The sequence below is a fragment of the Petaurus breviceps genome, unplaced genomic scaffold, assembly GCF_028583685.1.
Source record: "Petaurus breviceps papuanus isolate PSGF00001 unplaced genomic scaffold, PetGlider_PUasm1.0 90823, whole genome shotgun sequence".
NCBI classification, from domain to species: Eukaryota; Metazoa; Chordata; class Mammalia; order Diprotodontia; family Petauridae; genus Petaurus; species Petaurus breviceps.
The window spans coordinates 3,549,941-3,564,233 of record NW_027187352.1 but is presented as its reverse complement, the minus strand read 5'-3'; the positions used below and the strand labels follow the sequence as shown (position 1 = coordinate 3,564,233).

General features: G+C 36.5%; 1 protein-coding gene across 2 annotated transcripts in view; it reads right to left on the bottom strand.

Annotated features, from left to right (window-relative positions):
* The window catches only part of POLD3 (DNA polymerase delta 3, accessory subunit), a 67,251-nt gene that overhangs the window by 40,326 nt on the left and 12,632 nt on the right, over positions 1 to 14,293 (bottom strand). For both annotated transcript variants that reach the window (XM_069070845.1, XM_069070846.1), the window contains 2 exons: positions 12,490 to 12,592; positions 334 to 373 (listed from right to left, as the gene is read on the bottom strand). In XM_069070845.1, coding sequence (XP_068926946.1) covers positions 334 to 373; positions 12,490 to 12,592 — 143 coding nt within the window. The remainder of the gene's footprint in view (positions 1 to 333; positions 374 to 12,489; positions 12,593 to 14,293) is intronic.

The following is a 14,293-nucleotide window of genomic DNA, read 5'->3' as shown; positions in this document are numbered from 1 at the left end:
TGCACAGTGCCCTGATGAAAGGCTACTGTCTCTCCATGACTGGTAAGCAAATCCATCGAGCTTTCAGTAGTTTGGAATGTCCATCAGAAGTTTTGAGGTCTTCTGATGAAAAGTGCTATATAAATGTCAGTTGTTATTAAGTTGTGAGAGTGTGAGGTTAGGCAGATGGAGTATCATATTTTAAAAGGTTTGAGAAACTGGTAATAAAAGGAATACAGAACTCTTCAGTTAAACAGCTGAAAGTATTATGTGCAGATGTTAAAGTAGCTTTTTATGATACCTACATTTTGGTACCTTAAGAGGAAAAACTTGCTTAAGAACTCAAATACTTACCCTCCAGTTTATCTTCTCTCACTACTGCAACCTTGTGGCACTGCAAGAAATAACAGTTTATCTTCATTAGAATTCTAAGACTTTCTTTCTAATAGTTTAAGAGCACTTGGAAGGAGTATTAGGACAGCAATGGATACTTCAAAAATATGTGATAACCTCTATGCTCAGCACTGAGAATACAATGATAAATATGGCACAGGTTTTGTTCTGAAAGAACTTAAATTCTAATTGGCAAGGGGAAGGGAATAGAAGGGAGGAGAGAGAGAGAGAGAAGAAATAAAACATATGCCCATAAACATGATGCAAAGGATAGGATGCTAAATGCAAAAGAGGGACTCCACCAAGGAGCTATGATAAATCTGTGGAGGGAGAGATCCCTTTTGGCTGAAGGAAGGGAAGAGCACATTAAGTCCTGCTTCATGGAAGAGGCAGCAGCTGAAATGGGACCCTGAAAGGGAGGAGTTTCAACAAACAGAGGTCCTGAGGTAAGGGTAAAAGGTAGGGAGAGGGGGTCTATTCCAATAACAAGGGATAGAATGACACTGAGATTGAGGAGAAGGAAGAATAATGGGTAACAAAGAATAATCCAGTCTGGCTGGAACATAAAGTGCACAAGGGAGACCAGCACAAATTAAAAAAGCTTGGAGCCAGACTATAGAAAGTCTTGAATGCCATGATAAAGTTTAAAAAAAAAAAACCTTTTAAGTAAAACAAGGATATCCACTATCACCCCTCTTACTCAATTTGGTACTAGAAATGTTAGTTGTAGCAATGAGAAGAAAAAGAAATCGAAGGAATCAAATTAGGCAAAGAAGAGACTAAGCTATCATTCTTTGCAGATGATATGATGATATACTTAAAGAATCCTAGAGAATCGAGTAAAAAAACTGCTTGATATAATAAATAAATTTAGCATAGTTGCAGGATATAAAATAAACCCACATAAATCCTCGGCATTACTATATATTTCTAACAAAGTCCAACAAGAAGAAATAAAAAGAGAAATTTCATTTCAAGTTACTATAGACACTATAAAATATTTGGGAATCTACCTGCCAAAACAAACCCAGGAACTATATGAACACAATTATGAAACACTTTTCATACAAACAAAGTCAGATCTAAATAATTGGAAAAACATCAGTTGCTTATGGCTAGATCGAGCTAATACAATAAAAATGACAATTTTACCTAAATTAATTTACCTATTTAGTGCCATACCAATAAATCTACCAGAAAATTATTTTACAGAGTTAGAAAAAATAGTAACAAAATTCACCTGGAAGAATAAAAGGTCCAGAATATCAAGAGAACTAATGAAAAAAAAATGCTAGGGAAAGTGGCCTAGCGATACCAGATTCTAATCTGTATTATAAAGCAGCAGTCATCAAAACTACTTGGTACTGCCTGAGGAATAGAGTGGTGGATCAGTGGAATAGACTGGGTATAGGAGACACAGCAGTCAATGACAATAGTAATCTACTGTTTGACAGACCCAAAGACACTAACTTCTGGGATAAGAATTCACTACTTGACAAAAACTGCTAGGAAAACTAGAAAATAGTATGACAGAAACTGGGCAGAGACCAATATCTTACAAGGTGTACCAAAATGAAATCTAAATGGGTACATTTCACCATTTAACAAAAACTTCTGGGAAAACTGGAAAATAGTATGGCAGAAACTGGGCATAGACCAACATCTTACACTGTATACCAAAATGAAATCTAAATGGGTGCATTTCACTATTTGACAAAAACTGCTGGGAAAACTGGAAAACGGTATGACAGAAACTGGGCACAGACCAATATCTTACACCGTATACCAAAATGAAATCTAAATGGGTGCATAGATATAAAGGCTGAGACTGTAAGCAATCTGGGAATAGTTTACCTGTCAGATTTATAGAGGAGGGAGGAATTTATGGCCAAAGAAGAGATAGAGAGCATTATGAAATGCAAAATGGATAATTGTGATTACATTAAATTGAAGTTTTTGTACAAATAAAGTTAATGTAACCAAGATTAGGAGAGAAGTAGAAAACTGGGAAAGAATTTTTACAACCAGTGTCTCTGATAAAGGCCTCATTTCTAAACTATACAGAGAATCGAGTCAAATTTATAAGAATACAAATCATTCCCCAATTGATAAATGGTCAAAGGATATGAACAGGCAGTTTTCAGAGGAAGAAATATAATACATCTATGAACATATGAAAAAATGCTCTAAATCACTACTGATTAGAGAAATGCAAATCAAAACAACTCTAAGGTACCACACCTCACAGGTCAGATTGGCAAAGATGACAAAACAGGAAAATGATAAATGCTGGTGAGGATGTAGAAAAATTGGCAGACTAATGCATTGTTGGTGGAGTTGTGAACTGACCCAACCATTCTGGAGAGCAATTTGGAACTATGCCCAAATGGCTATTAAAAAAGTGCAAACCCAGCAATACCACTTCTAGGGCTGTATCCTAAAGAAATCATACAAGTGGGAGGAAGACCTGTTTCCACAAAAATATTTATAGCAACTTTTTTTATGGTGGCAAAGAATTGAAATCAAGGGGATGCCCATCAATTGGGGAATGGCTAAACAAGTTGTGGTATACTGTAGAAGCAAGCACCCTAGCATACCCAGGGTGGTTGCTAGCATAGGTTCTTAGATCTGCTTTTTTAAAGGAAAGCAACTCAAAATGGGTTAACAATCTTACTTTAATCAATCAAACATTAGAGAATACAAACAGAAGTTACAAGCACACAGAGAGACAGATCAGCAAACAGGGCTTCCCACTGTCTGACCATTACGTTCATACCTAGTTAGTTACCAGAGAGGGAAGCACCAACATCTGGGTTTTCAAAGCCAGGGGGGGCTCAACGGCTGCCCAGAGTCTCATCTGGCCATATCACACAACTGTTCCCAAAGTGAGCCCCAAAGCAAAACCTCACATCAGGGTGTGTGTAGATAGATGATATAGATAGATTAGATAGATTAGATAGATAGATAGATAGATAGATAGATAGATAGATAGATAGATAGATAGATAGATAGATAGCCTTCTCCTGGGTCAGAGACCATCACAACCCTCATGACTCACTGCTCAGTCACAAAGTAACAAGAGGTGTCAGCATTGCTGAAAAACAAGCCTCCCTCTATAGGCTCCAGGTGAGCACATTCAACCTATTCTGGGGCAGAGTATATTCTCAAATCAAGGAAGGTTCTCAGAGTTACTTAAGCCTATCAAAGGGCCAAGGGCCAGGAAAGATCTTCAGATTCTCATTCCCATAACATATATGAATGTAAAGGAATACTATTGTGCTTTAAGAAATGAGCAGACGGACTTCATAATAACCTAGAGAGATCTATATAAACTGATGCTGAGTGAGAAGAGCAGAACCAGAACTTTGTACACAATTACAGACACATCATACATGTGTAATGACTAAATTTGATAGACTAGGCTTCTCTCAGCCATGTAAGGTTCTAAGACAACTCCAAAAGATTCATGATGGAAAGGATATCCATATCCAGAGAAAAGAACTACAGAGTTCGAACGCAGATTGAAGCAAACTACTTGCTCTCTCTTTTGTTTTGTCTCATTCCTTCTTTCTCGTTGTTCACTTCATTGGCTATAATTCTTCTTTACAACCTGACTAATGCTTAATGCAAAGGTATTTGTAGAGCCTATACCGGATTGCATGCTGCTGGGGGGAGCAAGGGGGGGAAGATCTAGTACTCAAGGGATTGTGGAACTGATGTTATAAACTAAAATTAGATAAACAAATTTAATAAAATAAAATTGAAGGAAAAACAAAAACAAAAACCTTTTAAGTCTTTCCTACTATGAATCTTCTAAATTAGATTAAGCAAAGTTACAAGGCTTATTTCAATATTACAAATAGTTTAAAAACCATAACTAAATAATTCTGAATTGCATTCTGAACCTAACAAATGAGAATTTTTCATATACATGTAATATATGTGTGTGTGTAGATAGGTATCAGAAATGAAAGAAAATTGTATGAGAAACTGCAACACATAACTTTCAAATCCATCCCGCTTAACTGTGATTCTTTCTGGCCTTCTATTCTCTTCTGTCCTTTTGACCCTCTATTCTTTTTAGGGAGAAGACCCTCTTTCACACACCCCCACAGGGAAAAATAAAAATAAAAACACTGCCCTTGTAATAAAAATAGATGGTCAAAAAACCTAAATTCCCAAATTGGTTATGTCTGCAAATGTACAGTTTATTCTGCACTCTGAGGCCATCACTTCTGTCAGGAGGTGGGTAGTATACATCATCATGACAGAACTGAGATTGGTCATTAAATCTTTCCAAGTTATTATTCTTTACGATGCGGTTGTTATTATTTAAATTGTGGTGGTTCCATTCACTTCACCTCGCATCAGTCTGTATAAGTCTTCCCAAGTTTCTCTGAAATCATACCTTCCACAATTTCTTACAATATAATAGTCTAATCACATGCATATACCATATATATGCAACTGTTCTCCAATCCATGCATACCCTCCTTTTTTTTCTAGTTCTTTGCCTTTGCAAGAAGACCCATTATAAAAATTTTAATACATATAGGGCCTTTTCCTCCTTCTTTGATTTCTTTGGTGTCAGAACTAGTAATGGTATCACTGTGTCAAAATCTAGTGACATATTTTAGAGATCTTTTTTTTTTTAAGATATAGTTCCAAACTGCTTTCCAAAATGGCTCTACCAACTCACAATTCCACCAACAGTACATTATTGTATCTGTTTTCCCATGGCCTCTCCAACATTTTCATTTTCTTTTCTTGTTATCTTTGCTACAGATGTGAGATGAGAACTTCAGTGTTGCAATTTTTTTTAAATTTTTATCAGTTCCTTACTTATATATACTGGATATCAAGATAACAAAATCTAATATCCATTTTTATTAAAAATGCCAAATAAGCACAGGAAAATTCCAGGGAAATCAGCTATAAAATTTTCCCCTAGTTTACCTGTTTCCCTTCCAGTTTTAAATGCACTAATTGGGTTTATGCACAAGGTTTTTAATTTTAGGTAATCAAAATTGTCTATTTTATTGTCTGTGATCCTCTCTATTTCATAGTTGATAAAAAAAAGTATTCCCCACCTATAACAGTGAAATGTGTGTTCTTCCTTAATCACTGAATTTGTTTATAATGTGATCTTTAATAACTAAGATACATATACATACACACTTGGAGGTTATCAGTCTGTGCTTAATTTCTGCCAGGCTGCATTGCATAATTCCCCAGAAATTTTTGTTGAATAGTTTTTTTTACCTCAGTAGATTTGATCTTTGGATTTACAGAACAGGATACTATCATGTTCATTTGCTTCTATATGTTGTGGACTAAATCTGATCTACTGAATGACTTCTCTTTTAACCAATACCAAGTCACTTTAATGATTACTGAATTTGTGGTAGTTTGAGATTTGAAGTTGGTAGGGTTCCTCCCTTCCCACCTTCTTCTTTATTTCCCTTGAGGTACTTGACCTTTTCTCCTCCAGATGAATTTCATTAATATTTTTCTGGCTCTATATAAAGTAATCCTCTGGTATGGTACTAAATAAGTATATTTATTTAGACAGTATTGTAATTTTTGTTACATTGGTATGGCCTACCCATGAGCAACAAATATCTAATTATTTAGCTCCATCTCTAGTCTGTAAAGAATGTTTTAGATGTACTATTATAATTCCTGTGTGTCTTGCCAGATAGATTCTCAAATGTTTTATACATTCTGTAGTTATTTTGAATGGAATTTCTCTATCTATTCCTGCTGCGATTTGCAGGTAATATACAGAAATGCTAACAGTTTATGTGGAATTATTTTATAACCAGCAACTTTGCTTAAGTTATTGTTTCAATTAATTTTTAGCAGATTCTTTAGAGTTTTCTAGATGGACTATCATATTATCTGCAATAATTTTGGTCCTAACTGCTCTTTAAAGTTTAATAAAAATTACTTGTAAATACATCTGATTCCCCCCCCTTTTTATAAATTGTTCATTTATGAATTATTCGATTTCTTTTTCTGATACAAATTTACTTATATACTGTATCTCTTGTTCCATTAATCTGGCAATTTTATGTCTTTTTGCAAATATTAATCAATTTCATCTACGTTATCCTTTTTGCTGTCATACTGAATAAAAGTTAACTATGGTTTCCTTTATTTCATAGGCAACAGTTATAAATTCTCCTTATTCATTTCAGTTTTTCTTTCATTCACTTTTCTTTTTTAAAAAAATTAGGTTATTTAGCTTTTTAAAAAAAAGCAGTTCCTAGTTTTATTTGTCAACAATGGATTTTTGTTTTCAATTTTATTTAATTCTTCTTTGATTTTCAAAATTTCTACTTTAGTGTTCATTTGGATTTTTTTATATTACTTTCCTGGGGTTTTTTGTTTTGTTTTATTTTGTTACACACTCAATTTATTCATCCTTTCTCTAGTCTTCATTGATGAAAGCATTTAGAGACATAAATTTTATCCTAGACACTGCTTTTGTTGTATTCCGTAAGTTTTGGTATATATTATGTCACCAGAGATGTCTCTCTGGTGACAGCTTGCTTCTTTAATGAAATATTTTGCTGTTTAAATGATTTGTTCTTTGACTCACTAATTACTTGAGATTAAAGCAGTCTCTAATTTTTTTTAATCCAAACTTCAAAGTCCCTTTATTGAATATATTTTTGCTATATTATAGTCAATAAAGGATGTTTAATATTGCTACTTTTCCTCATTTGTTTGTGAGGTTTTAAATTCCCTAATACACAATCATTTTTTAAAAGGTGCCATGCTCTTCCTATTCCTATTCTCTTTCTAACTTCTGATCCTAATCACAAGAAATCTATCATATCTAACTTATCAAAAGCTCTATTCAAGTCATTAATGTTTTCCTTGTTTTGTCTTGTTAGATTTGTATAGATCTGAAAGGAATACGATGGGGTTCCCCCAATATTATAATCTTACTATTTTTCCCTGCAATTCAATTAACTTTTCCTTTAAGTATTTATGCTATGCCATTAGAGCACATATAGGAAGTACTGAGTCATTAACTATGGCGCATTTAAGTATAATACAATTTCTGTGCTTAAGTTTTTGTGTTCATATTTACCATGGTATTATCTGAAATCTTGATTGCTACCTTTGCCCTTTTTTTTTTTTAAGTTCACTTGAAACATAAGACTTTGCTCCAATCCATTATCTTATCTCTGGGTGAGTTTTTATCTTTCAAATGTTTTTCTTTTAAATAACTACTGTAACCTGCTTTGTAATCCATAATATCCTCTTCCATTTTCATGGGTCAGTTCATGCCATTCATGTTGTTATGACTGTTATTTGTGTATTTCTCTTCATCTTGCCCTCTTGTACTTTTTCTTCTCCCTTTCTCCCCCATATCTACTTTTTTATAAAGAGGAAAATGAATGAGGAGTTGGCTTATCACTAGTAATCCAAAACTGAAGAGATTTATTCTAATCCATTGTCCCTCTTCTATTCACCTCACTGTCTCTAATCTTTCTTTCCTTTCTCTTAATCTGTTCTTAACACTCTACCCTCCAATGCTGGCTGTTCTGCCTGTGACTATTCCCTAACCTATCCTGGGTTCCTTCTTAAACTTTTCTCTCTTCTCTCCTTGCCCTAACATATTTCTTTATAGAGTTTAAGATATTTCTGCACAAAATTCTTCATGTGTGTGTCTGTCTGTGAATGTATACAAGTTTCCTTATCTAGTTCAGATGAAAGAGAGATTCATGGGATGTACATTCTCCCTACCCCTTCTTCAGTGTTTATATATTCTTCTCCGAATCCACTCTTCTTAGTGCATTAATAGATAAAATATTAACTAGCTTAAAAACTAAGTTTTCTCCCCCTTTTCCTTCTCCTAAGACTATCAAAGAACAAAATTACCCCTTGACTTTCTATCTTATTTAACTCTTTTCATGACTCTTGAAGATATTAGAGGTCTTTATGTTGTCTCCCTCTTTAGAATATAAGTAATTCATTGTTACTAAAGGATCAAATATATTTACCTTTTTGTACTTCTCTTGCTTCATGCATTTGCCTTTCCAAGTTCTTATGCCCTTCTGGTCTTTTCAGAAGGAATGTTTTCAAGTCCTCTATTTCATTAAAGGTCAATTTCTTTCCCTTGCAGGACTATACTCAGTTTTGTTAGATGTTATTCTTTGTTGCAAGCCTTTATCTTTTGTCTCTTGTAATTATGCATTCCAAGTTCTCTCCTTGTAATGTCAGCTGACAAATCTTGAGTGATCCTGACTATGGCTTCTTGGTACCTGAATTCTCTTTTGTGACATTTTTTCTTTGACATGGAAGCTCAGGATTTTGGGCCATGATGTTCCTAGAAATCTTCATTTGGGGGTTAATTTCAGGAGGAGTATTGTAGGTTCTTTATATTTTTATTTTTCCTCTGGTTCTAATCAATCTGGGAGGATTTTAAAAAATAATTACTTGAAATATGGTAACCAAGCTTTTTAAAGTAATGATTTTGACATAATCCAAAGATTCTTGGATTGTTCTCCCCTTGACTTGTTTTCCAGGTCAGCAGCTTGTGACATTTTCTTCTGCTTTCTCCAGTTTTGATTTTGTTTTAGTTTCCTGTTGTCCATTGAAGTTGTTGCTCAATGTTTACTTCATTCTTGTTTATCACCTTCCATTCTAAACTACTGATTCTTCTTGCCATTGTCCCTCTCCATCTTCCATTCCATTTAACATCACATTTTGTGTATCATCCTGTTATATGACTTTTAGGTTCTCTTCAATGTTGTGGCCAGGCCTTCTTTTCTCAGAGGCACCTGTTGCAGGGTTATTCTTCTCTTCTGTATTTACCTCTTAGGCTTCTCTAAATCCACTGTCTCTCTTCATTGTGTGCAGCATTTTCTTCTTTTTTACTTGTAACTCCAGCCTCAGCATCTGGTTTAGGGCCTTGTACTCACTCTGTTCCTCCCACATTTCCTGATGGCCTGGGCACATACCCTATTTGGTCCTGAATGGGGTGGCTCCAACTAGACTGCCTTCTGCAGGAATTCCTCGGTTTTGGCTCAGTCTCCTGATGGCTCAACTTAGGTTTTGGTGTTGGTGCTTTCAGTGTCCTTTCACAGCCCTAAACCTGCAGCTGTCTCTGTCCCTTACTATTAACCCTGTTAGACTCCAGCCAAATGCTGTTGACTACATTGATTTCAGGTCTCCTACAAGACCTCAGGTGCTCTTCTTCCCAGGTGCTACCCTGGTTCTTTCTCCTGTTGTTGCTTGAGTTTAGACTGCCCAGAAGTTAATCTTGCCTGATCTCCCACTATGCATTAGGCAGGCCTACTGGATGCTGTACCAATGAGTCTCTTGAGCCCTGGGCAAGGCTGCCTGGGTGCTGATCTGGCCCTGTCTTGCTTATAATCTTTGCATTCATCTGCCTACCTTGGCTGATAGCCACTCAAGAGCTTTCACAGAATTGTAAAATCTGGCAGCGTTTTTGTGCAGTCTTAGATTGAATAAAAGAGATCATAGCTATTTTTCTTTGGCTTTCTGGTGATTTTTTAGTTTTACTAGGGTATTTGTAAAGGGATCTCAAGTCCTCTACATCCTAACACATCACCTTCCCACAATTCCTCCTAATTAATTTTACTACTGTTAAGTAAGTATGTTTGGACTTCATCTTGGTGCCTATATTTCAAAAGAAATCTATTAAAATCATTTTATAGTTACAAAAAAAAATTTCACAGGGTTTTTTAAGGCAGGGCAGAGGAATGTGATAAAGTGACACATTTACAGATTACTTATACCTCACCATGAAAATTTCTAGGGCAATAATGAAGAGTTCTCCACAAAGATATCAGTAATTTGCCTGATGATGTGAGGCAGAGACGTAATGTGCAGATTGTAGTCTTATCTCCATCAGCTATGTCATGTGACACTGGTCCAAGAATTCTAGTACTAGCTCTGCCATTAACCTGATCTATAGGCTTTAGTATATGGTTTAATTTCCAGGGGCCTCAATGACCTCCCCTCTAACACCACCCACCCTACCTACTTCTTAGGCTTACTGTGACAACCAAATGGGCTAACAAATTTGGAAGAACTTTGTAACCTCTGAAGACTGTACAAATGCATTAGTAGTCATCTTTCTTGAGGATGTCATCGCTCTAGAGAGGGAAGCATGAAACTATCTCGTGGATCCTAAGGCAAAGACTATGCCACACACAATTAATGATAACAGAAGTCTTAAAAAGAATAAGAAATTAAATTCCAAACAAAACCCTTTTATTTTTATGAGAATGACCTAACTCTCCTAATTTTAAGGAAAAATGAGAATTGGAAATTGCAAAAGCAGCCACCTGATTGCCTGTTTTGGAAGATAGGGACTGGATCAGTGGTTTCACAGATACATAGAACTGCCTGACTAGGAAACTCTCTCATCCAATGCAGGTTATCATTTTCTTTGCAACTGACAGCCTTAGAGAATTGCCCAGAGCATGGAGAAGTTAAGGGACTTGCCCATTCACACAGGCAGTATGTGTCAGAAATGAGACTTGAACTCTAGCCTTTCTGGCTCTGATGACAGCCCTCTCTCCACTATGACATATTCCTTTCTTTTCCATTTCAGAAAACAGCAGCAGCAAATTGTGAAACAAGCTGCCAAAGATTTCAGCTTTAGAATGTTCACTATATCAATCCATTATGGTGAGATGCACTGTAATAGAAAGAGCACTGGGCTTGGAATTAGGTTTAATCTCTGCTAAATGGCACAAGGTTTACAGCATAAAACCTGTAGTCAGGAAGTCCAGAATACAGATCTGGTCACAGGACCAGTTGTGGGACCCTGGGCAAGTCACTTCACCTGTCTACCTCACCTTTCTCACCTGCAAAATGGGGACAACAACAGCATCTACTTCCTAGGGGCAATGTGAGAACCAAGTGAGATAATAACTGTGAAGCCCTTAGCAGTGTCTAGCACTTATTGGGTGCTTAACAAATGCTTGTCATTCCCCCTTACCTTTCATTTACTAACTAAGTGATGACAGGCAAGGCATATATCTTCTCTGGGCCTCATCAACAGGAATGATGTTATTCACACAACCTACTGATACTGTGGTAAAGGCTCAAATGAGAATATGAAAGTTAAGCACTTTGCAAATAAAAGTTGTGGTCATTAATAACAAATCAAATTTAATCTACACGGGCGGCCAGTTGGCTCAGCAAGTAAGAGCACCGGCTCCAGTGTTGGGATGGCCTGGGGATCAAATCTGGGCTCAGATACTTAGCACAACACCCAGAAATAACTGGCCATGTAACCTTGAGCAAGTTACTTAACCCCAATTGCCTTAAAAAAAAAATTTAATCTACAAATCTAAACCACTCATCATCACGAACTTTGAAGCTTCCGTGCACCAAAAACAATGTAGTCTAATGTGAAGGGCACCGGCCTCCTGGCTCTGCTCACAGGAGCTGTGCAAACTTGCTGAGTCCCTTCCCCTCTCTGATTTCTTTACCTATAATCAAACAAAAATTGACTAAGCACCTGCAATGTTAAAGACCCAGTGCTCAGTGCTGGAAATACATGATGAGGAACAAAAGTCCCTTCTTTCAAGGAGTTTATAATCTAATGAGGGGAGGGAGATAACACATGCACAATTTAGTAGGAAACAAAGTATAATTTAATAACATCAAGTAGGGACTTAAACAAAGTAATAAGGGAAATATGAAAAGCAGGAAATCAAATAAAGAAGTTGGATTTGTTGATATTTCAGATCCCTTCCTGCTCCAGTTGTCAATGGTTCTATAAAGTGTTAGCTTTTCTCTATGTGCCATTAACTATATGTTATCTCTAGTTCAGGAGCAGATAGATGGTGCAGTGAATAGAGGGCTGAGCCTGGAGTAAGGAAGACTTGAGTTAACTAACATCCAACCTCAGACACTTAAAAGATGTGTGATCCTACGCAAGTCCCTTAACCCTGTTTGCCTCAGTTTCCTCATCTATAAAATGAGCTGGAAAAGGAAATGGCAAACCATTCCAGTATCTTTGCAAAGAAAACCCCAAATGGTCATAAACAGTTGGACCCAACTAAAATGACTAATCAACACCACCTATAGCTCAAGCATACCTCAACTCTGGGTACTTACGGAGTTTCCATTCTGAACAAGGCTACCCGACACTAAGTATGTGACATGTAGCTGGGCTCCAGAATTTTCCTTTCTCTTCCTTTCAACATAATCATACAGCATCCTGATCAAAACAAACAAAAAATGAGGAACAAGTAAATCAGGGGCATGTTTTGTTTGACTTCCTATTTGTTAGAAGGATTTCAGTTTGGGTTCTGTTTTTTTCCCCTCTCCCTGGGGTGTGGGAAAAGGTGAGAAGGAAAACAAATAAAAATGCTAATTAGTTGAAAAAAATTTTTAAACCATAAGTGGACCCTAGAGAATTATATTCCTGAAACTATTAAATCCAACATAGACCACTCCCTCTAAGGATCCTCCTTTTAAGGATTAAAGGTGAACTCAAGAGAAAATTTCATTAAATGAAGTAATCAAAGACTTCTCTTAATCCGATGATTACCTAATCCAGTTCAGGCACGGAGAGAAAGGATATCAATCAAGGGTTTCTGATCTACTGCAGTCCCTAATTCTATCCTCAGAGAGGATTCCCATAATTTTTTAATTAATTTCCTCAAAGAAAGTGGTTGGGCCTTTGGTAAGAAGGAAAAGGGATTAAGAGCTGGATTATTTCAGTTGATAGTTAAAGACTGATATGAGCTTCTAATTCAGGTTAGACCAAGTAGACTTCAGACTGTCCTAATATTAGGCTTTAATATGTAGCCGAAAAACGGAAATCAGGATGCTTAGAAAATACAGAATTCTTAGAAGAAATGAAACAAGAATCATATAAATGAAATGAAACCTTTACAGGAAAGCATGGGAAAAGAAATTAGACCAAACCAATGAAGTTAAAATTAAAAGAAAAACTGGTAACTGGAGAAAAATCTTTATAACAACTACATCTGATAAAGGTCTTACATCCAAAATATATAAGGAATTAATTTAAATTTATAAGAACAAGAACAATGCCCCAATAGATAAATAGTCAAAGAATATGAACAGGTAGTTTTCAAAGAAAGAAATCCAAATTATCAAACATGGAAAAAAAAAAACCCTTCAAATTACTAATAATTAGACAAATGCAAATTAAAGCAACTGTGAGGTTGTACCTCACATTCACCATATGACAAAAAAAGGAAAAAAATAATTGCTGGAGGGGCTAAGAAAACAGGAATACTAATGTACTAACGATGGAGCTGTGAACTGGTCCAGCTGATTTAGAAAACAAGTCAAGTTTTGAATGGGGCCAAGATGGCAAAGTAAAGGCAGGAATTCACTTGAGCTCTCCCCCAAACCCTTCTAAATATCTGTAAAAAGTGACTCTAAACAAATTCTGGAGCAGCAGAACCCAAAAAAAGATAGAGTGAAACAAATTTCCAACCCAAGACAACCTTGAAGGTCAACAGGAAAGGTCTGAGAGAGAAGTGCAGTCCAGCCCAGGCCCCACCACAGCCCCAGGGCAGCAGCAGCTGTGGTGGTGGCAGTGGCTGTTTCCAGATCTCTCAGCCAACAGATGGTAAGGGGGATTGACCAACTGATCACAAGAAGATTACAGGGGTCTTTTTGCTGGCAGTGAGGCAGGATCCTATTGTTTTGGCCATACTTGGATCTGGGTCACAGCCCAAGGCAGCATTCCTGGGGAAAGGAGAAGCACTGGCACACCAGAACTTGTGGCAGCACTGGAGAGTGAACCCTCCTCATAGTTCCAGGGAAGAAAAAAGTGCTTGGGGTCACTCACAGACCAAAGCACAGGCCAGGAGGAGAGTAAACACCTCTCCTTGGATCATAATACCTTGGAAGAATTGAAAACTTACAGGTACCTAGAAGT